The following is a 23,851-nucleotide window of genomic DNA, read 5'->3' as shown; positions in this document are numbered from 1 at the left end:
GCTCACTGAACCATCTCTCCAGGCCCTTGTTTTATTCATTGAACTCCTGATGCTTCTACCTCCACCTTGCAAATGATGGAACTACTGCCATCCACTGGCTTGCGCAGTGCTAAGAATCAAACCCAGCATCTTGTCCCCAACAGGCAAGCATTAACTAATTCACTACCTTCCAAGACCTATTTAACCCTTTATTCATTTGCTCATTCTCTCACTCAGTCCTTAATTCCCCCTTTGATTCTTCACCCACTTTTACTTAGGTATTATGAAGCACCCGCCTTACACCAAAACTCATCACAAAAGGATATGAAATGAGTCCGGCCCTGTCCTTTCTGCGAAGTCAGAATATTATTGTGTATATTCTAAGCATAATGCAGCATTATGATGATCTGTCGTGGCAAGCATTGACTTGATCCTAATTTGTTCTATCTCAACAGGTGCTTCCTGGAATTGAGTGAGATTTAGCGGCTCTCAGACACACTAAGCTAAACGATTGGTGCTCTTCAAAGTTTGGATGCAACTAAAAGTTGAGTTATGACGTTTCTGCCATCAATTGGTTTGTTTTCCTGGAGGAAGCCAAGGTACTGTTCTAAACTGTTGAAGAGAGCAAAAGATGAAGCCTGCTGTAGAAACTACAGCGTGGAAACTGCATCTGCATTTTTCGGGGGAAATTGGATGGTGATGGATCTGAGGACAGTGTGAGAATGCAGTGTGATGGTTCTGCAGCTTCCTCTAGCCAAGGTGGACACGAGCCCACATGGGCTTGGCTTTGTTTCTAGTCTCTAGTGACATGGACACCTGCTCAGCTCAAAGATGTTATAACTATACAGAAAATAGAAAACCTGGGAGCCCAACTACTAACTACTTTCCTCGGGTAAGAGGAATGTTAGGGTTGGGAGATGGGCCAGGGTACTTCAGGCAGATGTTCCCCACCAGGCCGTGAACAGCTAGCATTTGCTTCCAACAAAGGATGGAGGAGAAAACAGACCGAGGGGAGAAAGCAGAGCCTAGATTGCTTCCCCAAGTCTGACATAAACATTATGATTTCATCTTTCTTCCCCTTGCAGTTGTATATAATTTCAAGAAAATTAAGACAGCCAGATTCAAAACAAAGCACAAACACAGTTCCGAGGGCAGGATAAATAAATGCTGTCTTCGTGAACCGCCAGGATCACTGCTACTCTTAATGATTATGAATTTTAGTCGCTCATACATTTATCTGCGCATCCTGCAGCCATGTAGCTAATGTTCTGCAATACCAAGCTTAGAGCTAGATACAATGCTTGATAAAGAACTGAAAGCTGATAACAGCTTTTCCCTCAAGGACTTGAACAGCCAGTGACTTATGCTCTGAAGAATGACAATGAGAACTCTGGACCTGGACCTGTTCGTATAAGACTTGTATCTCATTACATTTCTAGATCTTTCTCGAGAATAAGCATGTGTGGAGAATATCAATGGATAAAAGAACTGAACACAGAACCACATCTAATATTTTGAGGCTGTGAGATATAGAAGGGAAGCACATCTTCCCTAGAGATGTTCTTGTTATATGTCTTAACAATAATCCATCTGCCCCTAACAAATTTTGTATCTTTATTTGTATTGTAAGCCAACATACTTCATTCTAAATGCATTCTAGATGCATTAAGGCATTGGGTCACAGTTATGTTTTGGGGGTCTGGGGGTGATGGTGCTTAAGAGTACAGAAGAATGCAGATATAGATGGCCAGGGATGAAGCACATGTGACCCAGATGCTAGGTTGACATACAAAAAAGGATAGGATATTTCAGGCTTGATGACTTCCAAACAGTCATTTCTCTAGGGCACCAAGAAACACGATGGAGAATCATGTGACTGCTCTTTCAGTGTAAGCTCAGTGATGACTTCCAGCCCACTAACTATGGAGAGGCTCAGCTACCAGGTATTCCAGGGACAGCATGGGAAAAGACTTATGAACAAAATATAAAGCTGGATGCTTTATTCCTCATCACACTAAAAATGTAGGTAGAAGCGAGGTTAGAAAAGAGCGCAGGGAAGGAAAGCAAACACATGCCCCTCCTTCCTTTTCTCCAGTCAAGTACAATACCTTCTGCGGCAACACCCTGGATGCATTTGAATTTTTATTTTAGAGTTATACAGTGGTATTCGGAGAAGCTCTTTAATGATGTGTTCTCATCCTGTTTTCTTATCTACCCCAAACTCATAGTAAAATATCACAGAAGGTTTCCACTATATGAAAGTCAGAGAAAGAGAAGACATGCTGGTGCGGGAGAATTATCTGTATTCTGTCAATCATATTTTAATAAAACGCTGATTGGCCAGGCAGGCAGTATAGGCAGGAAAGCCAGACAGGAAGTAGGGGTGGAGCAAAGAGACTGGGAGTATTCTGGAAGCAGAAGCTCTCTCTCAGCCACTCCTGCGCAGACCACCGAAGAGGCAACATGTAAGCTGTCACACTGAGAAAGGTACTGAGCCCATGTGGCTAACATAGATAAGGATAATGGGGTAATATATGTTATAAGAGTTAACAAGAAGCCTGACCTAATGGGCCAATCAGTTTATAACCTAATGTAGACTCCGTGTAATTTCTCTTTGGGATTTGCCGGCTGTTGGGGTACCGGGCGGGACGGAAACCCCAACAAGCCGGCCCTCATGTTACATATGGCGCCCAGACGTGGATAACTGAATCCACAGAAAGCCTGAGAAAGCTTGGAAAAGAATAGAGTAAAGCATGGCTTCTTGGTGGCAGCAATTCCTCAGGTCTACTTTGCTTGCTAGAGGCAAGCAAGCGCTCTCATCTGAGAGAGGCTTCCTGACTCAGCTTTAGCTGCAAAACCTTGCAGCTCTTTAAAGAGGTCCTGCCACAAAATACTTAAATGTTGTTGATGACAAGCTGAACGCATTCTTTTCAGTTTTCAGCTGTAGCAGGAGAAAAGCTGTGCTGTTTTAAAATGCCGGCTATCTGGACTGTCCTGCCAGGGCAATCTCTGACTCTTTCAGGCAGGCAGTCTGACTGAGTGTGGTCTGTGAGCAGAGTGCTCCAGCTTGCTTGCTGGCAGGGACCTTGAAACGCCATAGAGTTGTGGCAGTGAACACAGCTCTGGCTGGTACCTCAGCCTTGAGGCTGAAAAGCTAAGGAATGAGCTGGATCTAGTCGTCAAAGCCACAGCTTTCCATATTGCTTAGTAAATTAAAGACTCATATGGTCAGAAAAAGAAAAACATACAGTAAAGAGAGATTCAAAGAGGAAGAAAACCTCTAAATGGTTTACAGTGTGTATATGCAGGCTAAAAGTTAAAATTCTTAAAGTTAAAAGGAAAGAAAGAGAGTAGTTGGGTGTGGTGGTACACACCTTTAATCCCAATGCCTGGGAGGCAGAGGCATATTGACCTCTGTGACTTCAAGGGGTAGAGGTAGATTGACCTCTGTGACCTCAAGGTGTGGTAGTACACGCCTTTAATCCCAATGCCTGGGAGGCAGAGACAGATCTCTGTGAGTTCAAGGTGTGGTAGCATACACCTTTAATCCCAGCACTGGGGAGGCAGAGACAGGAGGATCTCTGTGAGTTCAAAGACAGCCTGGTCTACAGTGTTATTCCAGGACAAAGATATACAAAGATCCTGTCTCAAAAAGTAAAAGTAAAAATAAAAGAAATAGAGGTTAAAATAAAGCCACATAAAGATGGAAAATGCACAGAGAATCTTCATACTGTATGCTTTTATGCTCTCTTTAAATTATTTGATTGCTGAGGAAGGAGCAACAACTGCTAAAAGACTTTTGTTTATAAATGCTGCTGAACTAACCCAAGATAGGAATTTTGAAAATACCTTGGCTTCAAAACTGAAGTCAAAAGGTATGTTACTTTGGAGAAGAGATTTTGCTTTTGTTTCCACAGAAAACGAGAGACTCTGGATTTATTCAGAGTTAAGAATAATCACCTTTGACCAAGGGAGGCCACCTGAAAAATCTCTGATAGGAACAGATGGCCCAGATGACAGAGGTCTACATCCAGAACTGATCCAAGACTGCTGCCTGAGATGATCGAGACTCACAGGATACTCCAGTCATGACTTGATTATAACTCTAAATTTTCTTTAGGTCCCCTTAAGACTATCAGCGCCCCCAACCAGCAGGAAGTAGCCTGAAATACTACGCCCACATTCCCAACAAATGGATTATGGGTATTTTCCTTTGTTTAAAAAAAAAGAGGGAAATGGTGCGGGAGAATTATCTGTATTCTGTCAATCATATTTTAATAAAACGCTGATTGGCCAGGCAGGCAGTATAGGCAGGAAAGCCAGACAGGAAGTAGGGGTGGAGCAAAGAGACTGGGAGTATTCTGGAAGCAGAAGCTCTCTCTCAGCCACTCCTGCGCAGACCATCGAAGAGGCAACATGTAAGCTGTCACACTGAGAAAGGTACTGAGCCCATGTGGCTAACATAGATAAGGATAATGGGGTAATATATGTTATAAGAGTTAACAAGAAGCCTGACCTAATGGGCCAATCAGTTTATAACCTAATGTAGACTCCGTGTGATTTTCCTTGGGACTTGCTGGCTTGTTGGGGTACTGGGCGGGACAGAAACCCCAACAAGCCGGCCCTCATGTTACAACATGCAATCAGGTTTTAAGTATCAAAGCAATCGTTTAGCAGTCACCTGACAACCCATCTATTTCTGAAAACTCATTGAAAGTCAGCTTCAAGGTTTTGCCAGTGTTTGCAAGCAACAGGTTCTCATTCCTTGGTTAATGGTCCCGCAGCACTAGACCCACACATGTGCTGGTCTTTATGACTTGAAATTAGTGTCCAGTTCCATCTATTTCCAGAGCCAGAGAATGAGTCATGGTGATGAGGTAGAGAGGAAGGGGCAGCTTACCTGATTAGCTGAGGTACACACTCGATATTGGCTGTTTTCGAGGTGAAGGGAGAGGCCACGGATGCTTCCTGTTCTGATAGCGAGATGCCTGCATGGGCCATTTTCAAAGCCTGGAATGATCCATCCAAGTCAAACCATGACTCCTCAGACCAGGCTCTTTCTACTCAAATACCACAGCTATTTGAAATAGGTCAGTTCAACTCAATGTGTGGCAGTTTGAATACAATTGGCCCCAAAAGCTCATAGGGAGTGGCACTAGTAGGAGGTGTGCCTTTGTTTGAGTGAGTGTGACCTTGTTGGAGGAAGTGTGCCACGATGGGGGTGGGTCTTGAGGTTTTCTATGCTCAGAATACCACCCAGTGTCTCAGTTGACTTCCTGTTGTCTACAAGATGTAGGGCTCTCAGCTATTCCTCCAGTACCATGTCTGCCTGCATGCTGCCATGCTCCCCTCCTTGGTGGTAACAGATTGGATCTCTGCAATGGTAAGTGAGCCATCCCAATTAAATGTTTCTTTTATATGAGTTGCTGTGGTCATGGTGTCTTTGCACAGCAGGATAAACCCTAGCTAAGGAACTGCCATTGTCTGTATTCAGATCTTGGTTCATGCTATCTCTTCATCTGTATACCCTGTCTCCCATGGTCCATAAAACAGAAACTGACTACGTCATAATCCACAGTAAAAGTGTGTATGTGCATGCGTATGTGTGTGCATGCGTGCACACTGCCACAATGCTTAATTAACATACTATCTGTGTGGCATGCGTATAGCATCAGGAAATGGAAGGAGCCATTTAAAAAGTCTGTAACAGGAGGACAGAAGGGATGGAGAGAGGACAACAGAGTGATTCTCAACACTCCTAAAACTTCAGCCCTTTCTCACAGTTCCTCATGTTGTGCTGACTCCCTACCAGGAAATTAGTTTTGTTGCTACTTTATAACTGCAATTTTGCTATTATTATGAGTCATAATACAATATCTGATATGCAGGATATCAGATTCGTGATTCCTGTGAGAAGGTTGTTGGATCCCAAAGGTGTTGCAACCCACAGGTTAAGAAACACTGACTTAGCAGCTAACGGTCCATACTCTTGCAGAAAACCCAAGTTCAGTTTCTCCAACACTGGAAGGCTCACAGTTACCTGTAATTCTGTCTCCATGGTATCTAGACCCTGTAGAACTTGTGTTCTCTCTCTCATACACACACACACACACACACATACACACACTTGCACATAATGAAAAAGAGAATAAATTGTTTATAAAGGATGACATGAATTGGAGACTCCCACCATCTCAGTTCTTACTCTCAGCAGGGCCATCCTCATGATGGGGAAAGATATCTAACCCCAACTTGCCCTGCTGATTGATCTAGTCAACTGGTAAACTGCTGGTAAAGTTGCTGGTAAATGCCCAAATCAGGCCACACCCATCTGTAGGCACATGGTTGCACACGTTACTGTACAGATGTGAGGATTCATTCATTTCATATGAAAGCTAAAAGTTGTCCAGAGAACATTCAGCAGACTAACCCATAGGCAAGCCAGAGAAAGAATGTAATCTAACAGGAATTGCATGACTGTGAGAAGAGATTTTTGTATTCAGGTTGCCCTACAGTGCTTGGTGGCATGGTTTGGTAGGCAGGAGATTCCATCTCTATAAATCTTAGAACATTGTCTCCCTCTCCCTTAGTGTTTTATACCTCTACTGTGTGATTTAAGATCGTCCGCCGTATGTTAGAGTTAATTTAATGCATGATTCCTCCATCAGATGATTGCCTTTTGGGAGAACAGAGGCTATGTCTTTTTGATATTTTTGTTTTGCTGTAGATGTCACATAATGAATAGCTGTGGGTATTCATCCTAGGTTGAATGAATGGTCTAACAACTGCCCTCTAATGAAGCACAGGCAGAAAAATTTACCCTAAGTCCTAAGTATGAACACATTATTTTGTAGACATTGGAAAAAATATTGAAGAGGAAAGTAAAATGAATAGCCATATTTTAAATATCTGTTAAGCTTTTTTGGATATAAACATATGTAAGGAATAGAAAGCAACTTTCTTTTCCCCTCTGTTGTCCGTCACTCTTCCCTCTCCTCTTCTTTATCCTCCTCTTCTGTGTGCACTGTTTTGATGGGCTGGGCATCACACACGCTAGGTAAATGCTCTCGTATTCAACTATAACCTTATCTATAACACCATCCCTGGTCTTCAAGTCCTGTACCACACTTACCTATTAAAGTACATACATACACACACACACACACACACACACACACACACACACACACACACACACACCTATATATATTTCTCCAAGCCAACTGTTATTTCACCCACATCTTCCAAAATCAGAACATAAAATGTATACTTCGTTTCTGATAAGAATGAAGAATAACCTGAGACTCATCTAATTTTAGTTTTGCTCTAGTGTGTAAAAACCATACCATTTAGGATTTCATAACAATTTAGGAGAAACCTAATTTTCAAAAATTAACCTCAGAGTGGATTTGGTGGGGATAAATGCAATTTACACGTAATTAAAAACTTTATGAGTTTCAACCTTTTCCTTCTCTAAGGCATTGCCAGCTGTGCACCCAGTGCAAAAGCATGTCCCCTCCCAGCGGCTTCCTCTCCTTATAAGTGGCATTAAAAGCTTAAACCAGGTAATCTTGTAACGTCCTCAATGGGTCTGAACTTCGGGAGTGTCAGCAGATCACCTTATTATTCTAGGAATTGTCAGAAGACAGCGGAAGTGACGCTGTTTCCAACCCACGCTGAGAAAAAGGTAGGCAATGACCCAGTGGCTGCTGAAGGAAGGATGAAGAGGCCCCAGGGGTTCGTTGGGGAGCTCAAGAGAGATTTCGGAGTGCTGCCCGGGTTAGCCAAAGCCATGTGTACTCACCCCACAGTCATTGGCCCCATCTCCGCACATTCCCACACAGTAACTACAGAGAAAAAGATAGAAGAATCAACGGCTCAGAAGCTCTCTTGAATAGCTTCCATTATAGCTAACTCCAATGGTGTGTGTGTGTGTGTGTGTGTGTGTGTGTGTGTGTTCTTGAACAGGTGTGGAATCAAGAAAATGACTTAGAGAATCTTGGTTCAAGAGGGAAAACGTCTCTGACATAGTTTGTGTCAGTCACTGAAATGACAGTGACAACACCACGGACATCAGCAAGGGCGGTAATCACACATTTGGAAAGGAAATCGGGTTGATTATGTCCACTATATCGAGCTCAAGGGCATGGACTCGTGGTTGTAACGAGGTCATGATGACGGTACTTCTCCCCCAGTCTATAGGCAGGGCACAGCCTAACCTGGCCAAGTTGCTCTCACTGATGCCGAGAGTTCACTTTCAACATTAGGAGGAAGAGTCCCTGGCACATGGCTCGGCAGATACACCTAGAGCATCCACGTGTTCTGGATGCGTCTCAGAGAGACAGTGATGGAATGCGTACCCCTTGAATATCAGCTTGGTAAGTAACCAGGATCTAAATGGAAGAATACATTTAAAGTTGTTGCCAAGGAAAAGGGATTTCTTATGCAGTGTCCTTTGGGCCTTCTATTACAAGGGAATGACACATTATCAACGGTGACTCGTGACAATGCTTTAAATGATTCTGTGGCATTTTTCCAGTCTCAGATCGTAGGTGATAAAAGTGCTGTTAGAATACCCTTATTATGAGCTGATCCATAGGAAGTTACCCTTTGGACCTGCTCTATAGTTTCAATATGGTCCAAATGTAGGCAAATTCAGCCTAATGCTGGGCTGGCGAAATCACAAACTTTTGCATACCGTGGCATAGTGTCACCACGACCTGTGGCCATCTAATTGGCTTCCCTTCTCGAGACTTAAAGCCCATCACGAGTGTCTGCATCACACCTGGAATCTAACATCTTGTGTGTTTCCTGGGTTTAGAAAGAGAATCCAGAGCTCTTGATCTGTAAGACCTCAAAGAGGATGATGGGTAACTGAGAAGACAGCTCATTCTGTCCCGGTATGTGGGACGTTCCTAAGCTAATCGTGTTTCAGGGGGAAATACCTTTCAGAGTGCTAGCCAACCATGCTCCTCAGGCATCTGAGACAGGGACAATTACTCTCTTTAGCCAATGTCCTGTAATGGCTGTGGGAATGAGCAAGCCACTTACACCTGGCCACTTAGGCAGTCTGAAAGCATAGGGAAGCTAATGGAAGGCATTTGAGACTTTGCTATGCAGCTCAGTCAATGAAATGTGATAATGAGAGGCAGGATCCTGATTCTGATAAGAATAAGCTACAGTTACCTTGTTACACCACTCCCTGGGCCTTTTGGCTGTCTGAAACCTTCAGGCTAGACATTGCTAATGCTTGCAGCAAGCAAGGAATGGGTAGGTCTGACCTCAACAAGGACTTTCCATTTAGATGTGATGCGGTGATCAGTGCTCTGAGAGAGTTCTGAACTCGCCCTCTGTCTCGACGCCCTACCAGCTGCCATTTCACTTTATGCCACGAGGGTCTGAAATGACCACTTATCGGGTCAAGCAGATGACTTCGGGAGAGAACCCACACACTCCCACCCTTCCCATTCTCGGCCAAACAAACCCTCATTATTTCTTCCCTCTGCACTTAAACAGGCAATCTTCCTGCAAGATAGGTTTTATGGGCCACAAAATGAGTGCTTTTGCGGGGTAGTAGGTGTCTTAATGTGCCTCAATTGTTGTCACCTTCCATAATTCACATTACTGTGAAATCTACTCCCTTGAGTATGGGTGGGACTTAGTGACTTGCTTTGACTGAAAAGAAGGCAGCCTACATTCTAAGATTAGGGAATGAAAATGTACCACCATCCCTTCCTTTCCCCTTCTCCCCTGCATCACCCCCCCCCTTTTATTATTCTTGCTTTCCCGCTCTCCATGTGGAAGGCATTGGTAACATTAGCCTCTTTACTGTGAAATGGCCCACATCGCAAGGAGCTCAGACTGGCTTCTTCCAATGAGCAGTAAAAACCGGGTCTCTATTCCAACCCACGAAAGGAGATGAATCTTGCGAGAGAGGTGGCAGAGCCATCCATCCTAGGGCCGCCAGACTCCAGGCCTGGCTAACAGCTGGTTACCGTCCTTTGATAACTTACATCCTTGGTTACTGAACCAAGGCTTACCTGAGCCACATCTGGACACCTGATCCATAGAAACATAAAACAAACAATGACGTTCCCCTCAGACACTATGGGGTTGGCAGCTATGGAGCTGCAGCAGACAGGGGTGGCCCCTTCACCGCTCCTCTCACTTACTTTAATTTCTGAAACTCTTCCACAAGGCTTGATTTCTGCCCAGGAGACATCCTTGCAAACACGGTTCCATTCACCAGAATCTTAAGAGAGAAGCAGCCATCGTAGGAAGATTAGGAAGGGGAATGTTTCAAAAGTGAAAAGCCGGAAAATTCATTCCTGGCTATTGATTTAACACAGGGCTGAGCGTCTGACATTAGACCCAAAGCCAGGAGTCGGAATGAGGGATCTCATGCTTTAATATTGAACTTGAGGTCCTCCATTACAACTCCATTATTTTTTGGCTGGACCCAATTATTTTTTTTCTCTTCTCCAAGAAGGGGTAGCTTCTCATTAACACGGCAACCAAGAGGCACATGAGCAATGGGAGTACCACTCTTTGGGAAATTCAGCTCATTTCAACTACACTCTCTGTTGCCATGGACAGAGAAGAGCGCAACTGACCAGATGTGAGAAGTGAGGCTCTCTGCCCTGATGTGTTCCAGCTCGCTGACCAAACCTTAGTTAAGTGACTTAACCTCTCTGAATTTCAGATTTCCATCTCCACACTAGGGCCCAGAATAAGAGCTTCCGCAAAACCTTCAGGCCGCATATTCTTTGGTCCTTGACTTACCAAGGAAGGTAAGGAGGCAGAGAATATTTTAGCCTCGGCTTAGAGAATGTTGCTACCCTCAGTTTCTATGCCCTGCATCTCTACCACACTGACAGCACAACCCTGCTCAACACTATTTTAAAGCAGGACACACAGAGGACAAGATAATAAATGATTTTGAAAATAAATTGTGGTGGTTTTTGGCTTCCTTCTGCTGTGATTTAAGACTCCAGGCAGCAGGGGAAAGGAGCTCCACCTGGTGCAGGCTAGTGGCTATCAGAGAGACTGATGTACAAGGAAGACTGACGTGTGGATTTACTAAGAAGCTGTGCCAGGTCGGGAAGGGAGGAAGGAGGGAATCTGAGCATGGGCTGGCCATAGGGCTAACCGCGTCTATAAGTACTGATGGCTAAAGGGCAATTGTGTGTACATGCAGGATTTGGAAGGTTTAGACAGGACCAGGAACCTCCTGGGAAGTCAAGGTGCTTTCAGCGAGGCACATTCTCAAACCCAAGCCCACCTCGGTGACCCGTCACCTTCTTGGTTCTTTATGTTCCAATCTCTTGAAGACTCTGACAGCCACGAGGACTTACTTTGGGCAGTATGCTGTAGAAATGCTGAAATAGCACTTGGTATGACTTCCCACTCATTGCAAAATGGTAACCTTTTCCACCAGGTGCAGAACTGTTTCCGATGTCAATGTAGGTTTCCTAAAATCAAAAGGCATTGTTTATCTGCATGGGCTCGTAAGCAGCACCCGCTTCCCTGTGAGGCGTGGAAGAAAGTGAATGTGTGTTGCACAAAGAAACTAGCATCAGCAAGTGGGGGGATCATTTGCCCATGGCCCCTCAATCTGCAGGAAGAAGACAAGCAAAATTCCCCCCAGAATTTATAACTATATGATGCTCTAACAGCGTCCATCCTTTCCTGTGATTGCGTCATCTCAGCAAGGTACCAAGAACGTCGCTCTACTTTCTCTTCATGTGTTTCCTAAGATCTTGTAGCCTTCATTTACCCAGTTCCTTCCTTGTAAGGAGGCACAGTTTGGTTCTCCATACCTAGCCCTTGCTTGTGTCTGGATTCTGACTTTTGTTTGCCCTACTAATCCCCTCATGGTGCCCAGAGCTTCTTCCACACCTATGGTCCTGTGTACAGTTGTCCTAAGCTCCCAGACCCTTTCCTCCTTGCCATCTACAGGGAACCCTTTTGACTATGCTCTGTTCCATCCTGGCTGATGACACAGGAGGACACATTGGATGATGGCCATTGACTCCTCCCATCAGTCACCCACAATGGCTGCTCTCAAGATTTATCAGCAGGCTTCACATCCCTGAAGGACTGGATTTAAACAGTACGGGGGGTGAAGCTATTTTATCCATCGGAGAAATACATAGCATAGAAAACACTGTGTTTAGAAGGGGGAGGGAAAACGCTGTCCTGAAGCAACAGGAGGGAAAGCCCATCCTCCTCGTTCATTGCCAACTGCAAACCACTGAAACAAGACAGAAATCCCTTTTCTTGGAGGAAGGCAGGGAAAGAGCCAGAGGTGAGGAGAAAGACTGGAACTCTGAAAAGGTATTAATATTATGAATGTGGGTACAGTTGGCCTGTTTGTTAAATTAGTGGAGGCCCGGTGTTCTGGAACACAAGGAGATGCAGAGACTGTATGAAGCAAACAGGTTCACAATGAAGTGAGTACTAGAGAGCCACAGAAGGAGCCGGGGCCACCACCATCTCTCAGAGCATACGTTAGTGGGGGTGATGCCAGATTAACCATCTCAACGAGCCGGGGCAGCTCTGTGTATGGGTCAGCCTGTGTGCTGCACCAAAGTCCCCTGTCTACATAACTATGTCAGAAGCTTTTCAGCCTGGAACCATGACACATTTCTGTAATTCCTTCCTGGAAGGATCATGCCTTTGAGGAACACAAAAGAGGAGTGTTGGGCCACGGTCATTCTCCTATGGAAGAGTTTTCCCAAGACAAGCCAACAGGAAGCTTGCTTTCTGGAAAAGGCTACTTCTGACAGCCCTCCAGCAAGGTGCTCTGTGTATCAGCAATGCAGATACCGGTGGGGATGTGTGTTGCATTAGGGCCGTGATCCAGTGTCTGCTTACCAGTGTGCCTTGGTGAGCTTATTGCCTTCCTATTGGGGACTCTGACTCAATTGGTGCAGCCTGTGGTAGGAAGTTTGTAAGCTCCCCAGGCGATGATAGTGTATGGCTGGGTTTGCAAAAATGTCGCTGGAAACATTTTGCATGGTGTCACACTTGAGACACACCACACCTGAGGTGTGAAAACTTCCAGGACTCAGAGGGTTGTGCCAGGCCAGGGCTGTGTTCTACAAACCCGGGGCCAGCCAGGGGTCTTTCAGCATCTGCTCACCTTTCTCGCAGGGCTGGGCTCTTGGGTCCCCACCAGCTGCCAGGTCACAGAGGCAGGAAGGTGGTCTCCTGGCTCGTTAGCCTCAACAATGATGACCTGGTTGCCATGAGGAATCATTTCAGAATTCTTCGCAACAGTGATGGCGGTTTGGAGGTTGTCACCTAGATAACAGAGAGACTTTAAGGACAAACCTACAGCCACCAGAGTGAAGATGTGTCTCCCTTCCTTTGCTGCTGCTCACTGAATGCCTTTAGTGTTTTCTGCACTGTCTTCTAACTACCTTCCCTCCTACCCAAGGGCATGCCTCTAGTGAGCAAACACCAGGTTCACCATCTCTCCCACTGCGTGTTTCCAAGTCAGGCATAAACGAATGAAGATGTGTGTGAGTGCTTCATGGCTAATATCGAGATAACAGATAGCTCTCAGGGGGAACATATGACTCCAGGCTAAATCACAGTATGGCCCCGGGATGTGGACCAACCACAAGAGGAAACACTGAGGATCAGGAGACACTTGGATTTGCTTACCATGCTCTATGCCTGGCCATCTGTCCCCATGTGTAAACCACCCCCCGTGTGTGTGCTGTATGTGTTTATGTGTGCATGTGTGAGTGTGTTTATGTGTGCATATGTAGATGTTTGTGTGCACATTCATATATGAGGTCAGAGGTTTCTTCATTAATCATACTCCACTTTTTGTTTGTTTGTTTGTTTGGCAGAGTCTTTCTCTCAACCTAGAACTCCTTGATCTGCCCAGGTTATGGCTAGAAAAAAACCTCAGGATCCTCCTGTCTTCACTTTCCAGGACAGTACACAGGCATGAGTCTCCTCACTCTGTTTTTATTATTGTTTATTATTATTATTATTATTATTATTATTATTATTATTATTATTTACATAGGAGTAAAATTTCTGAACTCAGCTCTGCTTGCATGGCAAGTCCTTTACTGACTGAATCATCGCACAACCTGTGTCCAATATTTCTACTCCTAGAATCCCAGTCAGGACGGGTGGTGCTGGGCAGAGAACAGGATCCACACTGCCTCAGAAACTGCTGCTCACGGGTACTGCAAGGGTGGCAGGGCCACACGGCCTACTTCTCTCTACCTCAGTCACATGGATTTGCTCAGGTCACGCTTCCTGTCATTGAGCAGCTGGCTGGGCTCTGGAACCTACATACCTGTAATCATCACAGTCCTGATGCGGGCCTCGCTCAGCTCCTTCAACACTGGCTTTGTTTCCTTTTTCAAGCGGTTCTCCATTATGAGAAGTCCCAGGAATGTCAGCTCGGACTCCACTTTCTCCCTTAGGATTCAGGAGAAGAAATGAACATTTTAAGGTGGAGCAGTGTGGTGCTCAGGGCTAATTTATTTCATTTCTTTAGAGCTCTTGTCTATGTTTTATCAATGTAGTAGTACACAAATTACAAAAGACAGGAACCAGGATTTTATAATAAAAAAACAGTGACTGTGTCTCCATATCGTGCTTTGTCTCTTTCCCCAAAGCAGTCACTTCCAGTTTCCAACTACGTCGTAGAAACGCGGTTCTTATCTTCCCACTCTTGTTTTTTGGGAAATTTTTTTCTCCAAAAATTTCAATCTGTCAAAATTGTTCAATATTTTACCCTTGACCATATATATATATATATATATATACATATATATATATATATATATATATATATATATATATATATATATATAATCTGACAGTCACTCGGAGCATTCTGCATGAATGTCATCCTCACCATAGTGTCTTATAATCATAATGTACCCATTAAGTACTAAACTGTATTTGCTTTGTGCATAAAAATGAACCGATATTTTCTTACTAAATAGAAGTGAAAACTCACCCGTTAATTGCATTGATTGTTTATGTGCGTGCTCATAGGCGTGTGAATTTTTGCCTGCATGTTCGTACATGCACAACATGTGTGCCTGATGCCCGGGAAGCCAGAAGAGGGTGTCAGGTCCCCGGAAACTGGAGTTACGGGTGGTTGTGAGCAGCCATGTTGTCCGTGTTGGGAAGTGATTGTGCAGGATCGCCAGAGAGCTTCACCTTGGAGCCGTCTCCTCAGTCCCTCATCAGCCTTCTTACTAGGATGTGAGGAACTCTTTGTGCTTTGGATTTTCATTCCCCCCATTGAATTTCAATGCCTCTTTATGCATTTTATGCCTGTGTTTCTCACATGTCTTAGACAAGTGTCTACTTAGGTCCTGGCTTTTTATAAAAAAAAAAAAAAAACATACTTTTTTAATTACGAAGTTATACTCGTGATAAACTTTGAATAGTGATTTTTGTTATTAAATTATGTTGCTCAGGGCAGGCCTGGTTCAACCTGTGCCCCTCTTTTCCTGGTTGGCTGCCATGTGAACCTCCCTGGGCCCCACCGCAGCGCAGCAGATAAAGGTACTCCCCTCTGCTTTCCCTGCCTTGACTGACTAAAAGCCCGCTGCAACTGAGAAGCAGAATAAGCCATTCTCCTTTGCAGCGTTTCTGTCAGGTATTGGGTCCTAGCAATGTGAAGGTAATCAGTCTAGCATGCGAAGACCAACTGGAAATGGACTGAAGGAGTCAACGTAAGACTGAAAACGGAAACTCTGAGATGAAATCACAAAGGGACATTTTCTTGAGATTAACCTTGTCGACGATGTTATGGTTGTGGCACCAAGAGACGGGCACAAGGACAAAACAAAGGGGTGCTTTTGTTTCCGTTGCAGTTCGTCGCCTCGGTCAGTCCTCTGGTCACCTGGGCCTCTACTGGGGGACCACGCCATCAGCGGTTGCGCCCACCGCCCTGTCCTTCAGTGCCCAGTCTCTGCCGAGTTTTGCCCGCACTTATTTAACTCACATTTTTGTTTAAATACCTCTCCTCAGAGGATGTCTTTGACTTCCTTAGAAGAAACTGTAGTGTGCATTTTTAAAGGTTCTTTCCACTTGGTCCATTTCTCCCCTCTGAGACATTTAAGAACCACCAAGAATACAATGTATTTTAGATGTATTTTATTATCTGTTTCCCTAATTAAGATTTAAAATACTTGGGGCCAAGGAGTTCATTTTATTCATTTCTGTAGTTTCTCAACATTTAACACAGACTGCATGTTAATAGACATTTACTAAACCAAGAAAGGTTTAGGCTTTTTTCCTTTTCTTTTTAAATATTTCGTTGATTTTGTTGTGCTATATATTTTTTCTCTGCTTCCCTCCCTTTCTCTCCCCTCCCCTTCTACCTTCTCCCATAGTCCCCATGCTTCCAATCTACTCAGGAGATCTTGTCTTTTACTACTTTCCATGTAGATTAGATCCATGTATGTCTCTCTTAGGTCCTCACTGCTGTCTAGGTTCCCTGGGATTGTGATTTGGAGGCTGGTTTTCTGTGCTTTATATTTAAAAACACTTATGAGTGAGTACATATGATAATTGTCTTTTTGGGTCTGGGTTACCTCACTCAATATCATGTTTTCTAGCTCCATCTATTGGCCTGCAAATTTCAAGATGTCATTATTTTTTTCTTCTATGTAGTACTCCACTGTGTAAATGTACCACATTTTCCTTATCCATTCTTTGGTTGAGGGTCATTTAGGTTGTTTCCAGGTTCTGGCTATGACAAACAATGCTGCTATGAACATAATTGAGCACATGTCCTTGTGGTACAGTTGAGCATCCTTTGGATACACCGCAAAGTGGTATTGCTGGGTCTTGAGAAAGATTGTTTCCTAATTTTCTGAGAAATCACCATACTGATATCCAAAGGGACTGTACCAGCTTGCACTCCCACCAGCAATGCAGGAGTGTTCGCTTTACCCCACATCCTCTCCAGCATAAGTTGTCATCAGTGTTTTTGATCTTGGCCATACTTACAGGTGTAAGATGGAATTTCAGAGTTGTTTTGATTTGCATTTCTCTGATGGCTAAGGATGTTGAGCATTTCTTTAAATGTCTTCAAGCCATTTTAGATTCCTCTGTTGAGAGCTCTCTGTTTAGATCTGTATCCCATTTTTATTGGATTATTTGTTCTTTTGATGATCAAATTCTTGAGTTCTTTGCATATTCTGGAGAGCAACCCTCTGTCCAATATGGGGGTGAAGATCTTTTCCTATTCTGTAGGGCTGCCGTTTTGTCTTGTTGATCATGTCCTTTGCTTTTCAGAATCTTTTTAGTTTCAGGAAGTCCCATTTATTAATTGTTTCTCTCTCAGTGTCTGTGCTACGGGGGTTATATTTTAGGATGTTGTCTCCTGTGCCAGTGTGTTTAAGTGTACTTCCCACTTTCTCTTCTATGATGTTCAGTGTGGTTGACTTTATGCTAAGTTCTTTGATCCATTTGGACTTAAGTTTTCTGCAAGGTGATAGATATGGACCTATTTTTATTCTTTTATAAATTGATATCCAGTTATGCCAGCACCATTTGGTGAAAATGCTTTCTTTTTTCCATTTGATACATTTTGCTTCTTTGTCAAAAATCAGGTGTTCATAGATTATTATCTATGTAGGTGTGTGACTTAATATCTGGGTCTTCGATTTGGTTCTATTGGTCCTCCTGTCTATTTTTATGTCAATAGGGCTGTTTTCAGTGCTGTAGCTCTGTAGTAGAGTTTGAAGTCAGGGAGTGTGATGTTTTCAGAAGTTCCTTTATTGTACAGGATTGTTTTAGCAATCCTTGGTTTTTTGTTTTCACATATGAAGCTGAGTGCTGTTCTTTCGAGGTCTGTGAAGAATTTTGCTGGGCATTGCATTAAATATGTAGATTGCTTTCAGTATGATTGCCATTTTTACTAAGTTAATTCTATCTACCCAAGAGCATGGGAGATATTTCCATTTTCTGGTGTCTTCTTCAATTTCTTTCTTCAAAGATTTAAGGTTCTTGTCATACAAGTCTTCAACTTCTTTGGTAAGAGTTACTGCAAGATATTTTATGCTATTTGTGGCTATTGTTAAGGGTGATGTTTCTCTGATTTCTTTCTCAGCCCTTTTATCATCTGTGTACAGGAGGGCTGCTGATTTTTTGAGTTAGTCTTGTATTCTGCTATTACTGAAGGTATTTATGACTTGTAGAAGCTTCTTGGTAAAATTTTTTGGGTTGCTTATGTAAACTATCATATCATCAGCAAATATTAAGAGTTTGACTTCTTCTTTTACAATTTGTATTCCCTTAATCTCCTTTTGTTGTCTTATTGCTGTAGCTAGAGCCTCAAGGACTATATCGAGAGAATGGACAAACTTGTCTGCAGAAAGGGTTAGGTCTTAAAGAAGCTTTTCATCTGTCATTCAGTGTTGGGTGATTTCTAAGTTCTTTTCAAAAATCTCTTAATTTCTTTTGTGACTCCGGTTTTCAAAAAACTTTTATTTTCCTAATTGTAAAAAATTGTTAACTATAATTTTATTCTAATAAAAATCAAAACAATGTTATTTTACCCTGTTCAAGAAAAACAACTACATAACAAGCAACATTTTGGACTCCTGATATCTCTTGGGAAAACTTGTAATGGGTGGGAAAATAGCATAGTCTACTGTTGTTCTGGTGTGTGTGTGTGTTTTTTTCTTTCTAATCATGTGCATTTTCCAACTGGCTCTTAATTGAGAATCCAGCTGTGCTTGTGTGTCACAGCTGGACTATCTACAGTCTATCAATGGCTATGCAAATCTCTGGTCCACTCATAACATTAACACTATTATTAAAATTTGTGTATGGAAATTTACAACAACCCCTGTGTTACTAATCTTTCTGTTTGCTCAAGGCTAGCCAGCATCTGAAATGTTAAGGATGTATATGTCACTCATATCTGAACGAGCTCTATGATTCTATTTCAAAGACAAAAATGTCTTATCCGAAAACTCCTTGAAGATAACCCAGTCCTGTTTTATAGATGGGGAAGCAGGCACCATGCGAGGTATCAATTATCTTAGAAAGACATAGGATGCAGATAGTAACATTGAACCAAATACATTGGTACCCTATACAAAGGAGCCAATTTTATAGGAATGAGAATCTCTGAATTAAAAATATAAATTTAATAAATCAAAAATAAGAACTATAAAGGCTATCACCTATTTAGTTTTCCTATTCTTTTAACGTAGATCACAGAAAAATGAACCTCTAAAATCTGGGAGAAAGCAGTGTATAGATTATCTTCTAAGGAGGGCAATTCATCCCTTTAATGCAATTAAAAATATTGAGTTTTTATTTTCTATATGGAATTCAATTTGCACTCCCTCCCTCCCTTTCAGATTTGAGGGAAATAAGAATGTGGACTTGGGAAATTCCAGAAAAGGGGGAGGGGGATTCTGAAAACTTTCCAAATTTTCAGCTGTGTTCTCTAGAGGGACACCTCAGTACATGTGAGACCTCCAAAGTGTGTTGGCCACATGATGTTCAGAGGTGGGATGAACACTTGTTGTGAGGGGATGAAATCCAAGACTATGCACTGTAGGGCAGGGCAGAGGTGAGATGTGGGGTCTGGGAAGTCTCAGCTGCCATATTTGTTTTATCACAATCCCCCATGTGACCTAAGTCCTACCTGCAGTTGGCCATCTTCAAGCCAGAGGACTGGATGAGAACAGTTCTCCACTCAAGAGCTTCCTAGTGATGCAAGCAGCCATCAGTCCACCTCCAAGGCTTCTGCCCTGCCTGTACAAATCCTCCCCAGTTCCTTACCTTGCTAAACGGTCCACATTGGAAAGCTTCTCCACATTCAGGGTTTTATGGGCAAGGGCGATGACACGGAAGCCTTGCACTGTGTAATTCCTCAGCTCCTGTGGGAAATTCTTGGGCACTGTGAGGAGAAAGAAGGCAGGGGCTGTAGGGTTGCCACGAAGATGACCTAGCATCAAAGTGACTGTGGGAACTTCAGGATGCGTTTCAGCACTTCAACTTTCACTTCGTAAAAATGCTTTATTAGAAAACATAGAGCTTCAGACAGAGGTCAGCAACAGCTTCACATTACTCTGATGAGAAAAAAATGGCAAAGTTATGCTTTGCCTTAGCTGTGCTATGTCCTGGTTCTGTGTCCTAAACTATGTTTAAACCTCACCCCTAATATAGCTATACTTGGACACAGATCTTTGGAAAATAAATAAGCCATGAAGGTGAAGCTTTCTTGGGTGGGATTAAAGTACAGGACGATATAAGAGATGCTCTCTCCTCACCAGGATACAGCAGCAAAGCGGGCATCCACAAGCCAGGAGGCTAGCCCTCACCAGGAGCCAAATTATCCAACACAGCACAGCTTCCAAAACTATGAGAGATAGACATCTGTCATGTAAGCCACCCAGCCCGAGGCACTTAGTTATAGCAGCTCCCTTAAGATGACCAAGATGGATCTGATCAGTGTCCAGTATACTGATTGGGTTCATGAAGGACAGAGTTCATAACTGTGTGTTCTTGTATGAAATCAGAGAAATGGCCAATCTTCCAGATCAGGGTTGATAACGTTCAGGCTACATTTGATGCAGTTTGCTCTTGTCAATAAAGTTTTGAGCTATGTTCACTCGCTTGTTTACTGTCCATGACAGCTTTGTGGCCACAGTGGCAGAGTTGGTTAGCTGATGCAGACACTGCATGGCCAGAAAGGCCCAAAATATGCACTGAGTGACTCTTTACAAGAATAACTGCCCATTCATACTGTGTGTGTGTGTGTGTGTGTGTGCTCACACACACAACTGTGCCTATGTGGATGTCAGAGGGCAACTTTAAGTCTTCACTTTCCTCATTGTTTTGAGACAGCATCTCTTGTTGATTGCTGCATAGAGCATGTTAGCCATCCTGAAAGCTGCTGACATTCACTTGTCTCTGGGTCCTGGCTCCTGGTAGGGCCTCACTGAGGTTACAGATGCATTCGTTACACATCTGGCTTTTAAGAGTCAGTTCTAGGGATCCAAACTCAGCCTGTCAGACTCCTAGAGCTTTACCCATGGAGCCATGTCCCCAGCCCACAGCCCTGCTTTACGTGGATGCTGACACAATGCAGTACTACATGTTTTGGTGTAAACTTTGTTTTTGTATTTCTAAATTCTTGGTGGATTCTAATGTGCCCATATGAGGGTGTCAGAAAAGAGCTGAAAGACCACAGTGGCTGTGGTGGCCTAGACAGTAGCACAACCGTGGCTGTGGTGGCCTAGACAGTAGCACAACCGTGGCTGTGGTGGCTCAGGCGGTGAAGCAATCATGTTTTATTCTCCATTCTGCTCCCAATTTTCTTTCTGACTTCAACCTATTAAACCTCTTCTGCACCTTGGCTTACATCTCCAACGTGAGTGACGAATAGGCCTTACATTCTCGTTTATCTTAGACTCTGTGTATTTCTAAAATATTCTCAGAGGCATGGATCTAATCTCAAGGAATCTTCTAGCTCTCATTTCTTTATAGTGGGGAAGGTGAAAGATCAAAGGTCAAGGCAAAAGGTAGAATTGTATGAGCTGTTGTGAAGATAAGAATGACACAGAAGGGGCAACAGTAAGATTCTCACTAAAGTCTACATGGCTAAACACAAAAGAAAATAAAATCAAATACAGTCTATACCCTGTCTGAGACATAGTTGGGATTTTGGAGGAAGGTCAACATCTGGAAGAGAGGTCCTTTCTTTCTCATTTTGGGAATCAGACACATATCTTGTGCATGCTAGGCAAGTCCTTCACCTAGCAAGGGAGACACATGCCCAACTGTGGTGACACAGCAGTTGGGAGGCAGAGGGAGAGGCAGGTCAATTTCTATGAGTTTGAGACCAGCCTGATCTATAGAGTAAGTTCCAGGACAGCCACTGTTGTTAGAGAAACCCTGTCTAAAAAATAAAAAAAAAAAAAATAAAATAAAAATAAAAAAAAAAAAAAAAAGAAAGGGAGACTTAATAAACATTCATGAAATTTAGAATTCTGGGCACAGCTGGAGGCTAATCATAACAAGTAGATGAAAGCCAGGAGGAAAAAATGCCAGCTTCATCCAAGTGAATTTATTTGAATGCACAAATTTCCTATAAATTTGGCCACCACTTAGGATATGCATATGTTTAGGAGAATATTAAATAACACAGCTCATCTCAGAGTTGGGACCAGAAAGACAAAAAATTTCTGGGAAAGCCATCTAATATCATCTAATTTAGTCTAATCATTTCCCCCTGAAATATTTCTCTTTTCAAAAATATTTCCAACTAAGATCTGATTTGATTTCAAGCTCATTTCATGAGCTAGAATCCATTATCAACACTGCTTGGGTGGACAGGAAACTAGGACTGGATAGGCATGGGCCTGGGGGAAACCAAATACTGTTCTGCTATAGGAAGATAGCGATGAAATGATTCCAACAACATTTGGTTACACTCATATATCAGCGCCTTGCTCAGCCGGCATCAGAGAAGCTTCCTCCAGCTGCAGATGGGAACAAAGACAGAGACCCCCAGCCAGACATTGTGCAGAGTGAGAGACCTTGGAATGGGATGTCTCCACTAAATTCTGCCCCTAGAATTCAGAAAGCTCCACAGAAAAGGAGGAGTAGAGAGTAGAAGAGTCAGACGGGATGGAGAACACCAAGGGCACAGAGTCTTCTAAACACAGAAACACTAATGGACAAAGGAACTCACGAGACTGAGGCAGCAGACACAGGGCTTGCACAGATGTGACCCAGATGGGGCCCTTGAGCTGTGAGAAGCAATGGACACATGGCCCCATCCCTACAGAAGCTAGGTTCAGTTGGTAACCACTTGCACAGGAGAAACTAGTGTTCCCTAAAAGAGTTTCACTAGGGAAACCCTTAAGGGTGGGCCCCATGTCCAGCAGGAGATGCCAACACAGAATGAACTCAACGGCATCTTTGGAGTTTCCTTGTCTCAAAATGTTGTGTCAGGGCCTTTTTCTTTCTGTCTTTAATACCTTGCAGGTCCCTTGCATATATATATTATGGCTTCCAGTTCTGTGTTTCTATGGGATTCCTGTGTATGTGAACATGTGTGTCTCTACATTTATGTGTGCCTCATATTTTTTTCTGTTTGTTTTTACCCTTTTCTGATTTGTTAGATTTTGTTTTATCTTGTTTTATCCTTAGATGTCTGTTCATTTCTAGCAAGAGACAGAAATGGTGTGGATCTGGACGGAAGGAGAGGCAGGGAGGAACTGTGTACTTGGGGGAGGGGGAACCATAATCAGAATATAGTGTAAGAAAAAAATCTATTTTCAATAACAGGAAAAGGTAATTAAAAAAATTTCCCGGGATGGGAAGATAACTCAACAGATACAAGATTCCAAACTTGATGATTTGAGTAGAAGTTCTGGGACCTACATGGTACATGCTGGAAGAGCAGAAATGACTTCCACAATTTTCATTTCTTTCTTCATCTCTCTCTCTCTCTCTCTCTCTCTCTCTCTCTCTCTCTCTCTCTCTCTCACATACACACACACACACACACACAAACATGCACACACGCATATGCACACACAGACAGACACACATTACACAGACATACATACACACACACATACGTGTACACACACATGCGCACACACACACACACACACAGAGAGAGAGAGAGAGAGAGAGAGAGAGAGAGAGAGAGAGAGAGAGAGAGAGAGAGAGAGAGAGACTATCTATTGCTCTGTCTCGGCTGCTAATAGCAGAGCCAGCCCTGTTCCCTTTGCCGGAGTGCAAAGTACCCTGCTATCTGGATATGGTCAAGTGTTCAGATCTCACCCTAGGTTCCCCACTAGTCATCCAGCCCACGTACCTCCTGCAACTTAGCCCTACA

The 23,851-nt window shown here is 43.3% G+C and overlaps 1 protein-coding gene across 2 annotated transcripts in view; it reads right to left on the bottom strand.

Moving 5' to 3' along the window:
- Atp13a5 (ATPase 13A5) overlaps positions 1-23,851 on the bottom strand; it is a 129,689-nt gene that overhangs the window by 33,764 nt on the left and 72,074 nt on the right. For both annotated transcript variants that reach the window (XM_048453938.3, XM_048453939.3), the window contains exons 17-23: positions 19,777-19,894; positions 14,303-14,427; positions 13,124-13,284; positions 11,334-11,450; positions 10,152-10,231; positions 7,784-7,826; positions 4,880-4,989 (exon numbers count right to left, since the gene is read on the bottom strand). In XM_048453938.3, the coding sequence (XP_048309895.3) occupies positions 4,880-4,989; positions 7,784-7,826; positions 10,152-10,231; positions 11,334-11,450; positions 13,124-13,284; positions 14,303-14,427; positions 19,777-19,894 (754 nt within the window). The remainder of the gene's footprint in view (positions 1-4,879; positions 4,990-7,783; positions 7,827-10,151; positions 10,232-11,333; positions 11,451-13,123; positions 13,285-14,302; positions 14,428-19,776; positions 19,895-23,851) is intronic.

Source organism: Myodes glareolus, chromosome 2 (assembly GCF_982192425.1).
Source record: "Myodes glareolus chromosome 2, mMyoGla1.1, whole genome shotgun sequence".
NCBI lineage: Eukaryota > Metazoa > Chordata > Mammalia > Rodentia > Cricetidae > Myodes > Myodes glareolus.
Note: the sequence above shows the minus strand (reverse complement) of the source record. Positions and strands in the feature narration are given on the sequence as shown.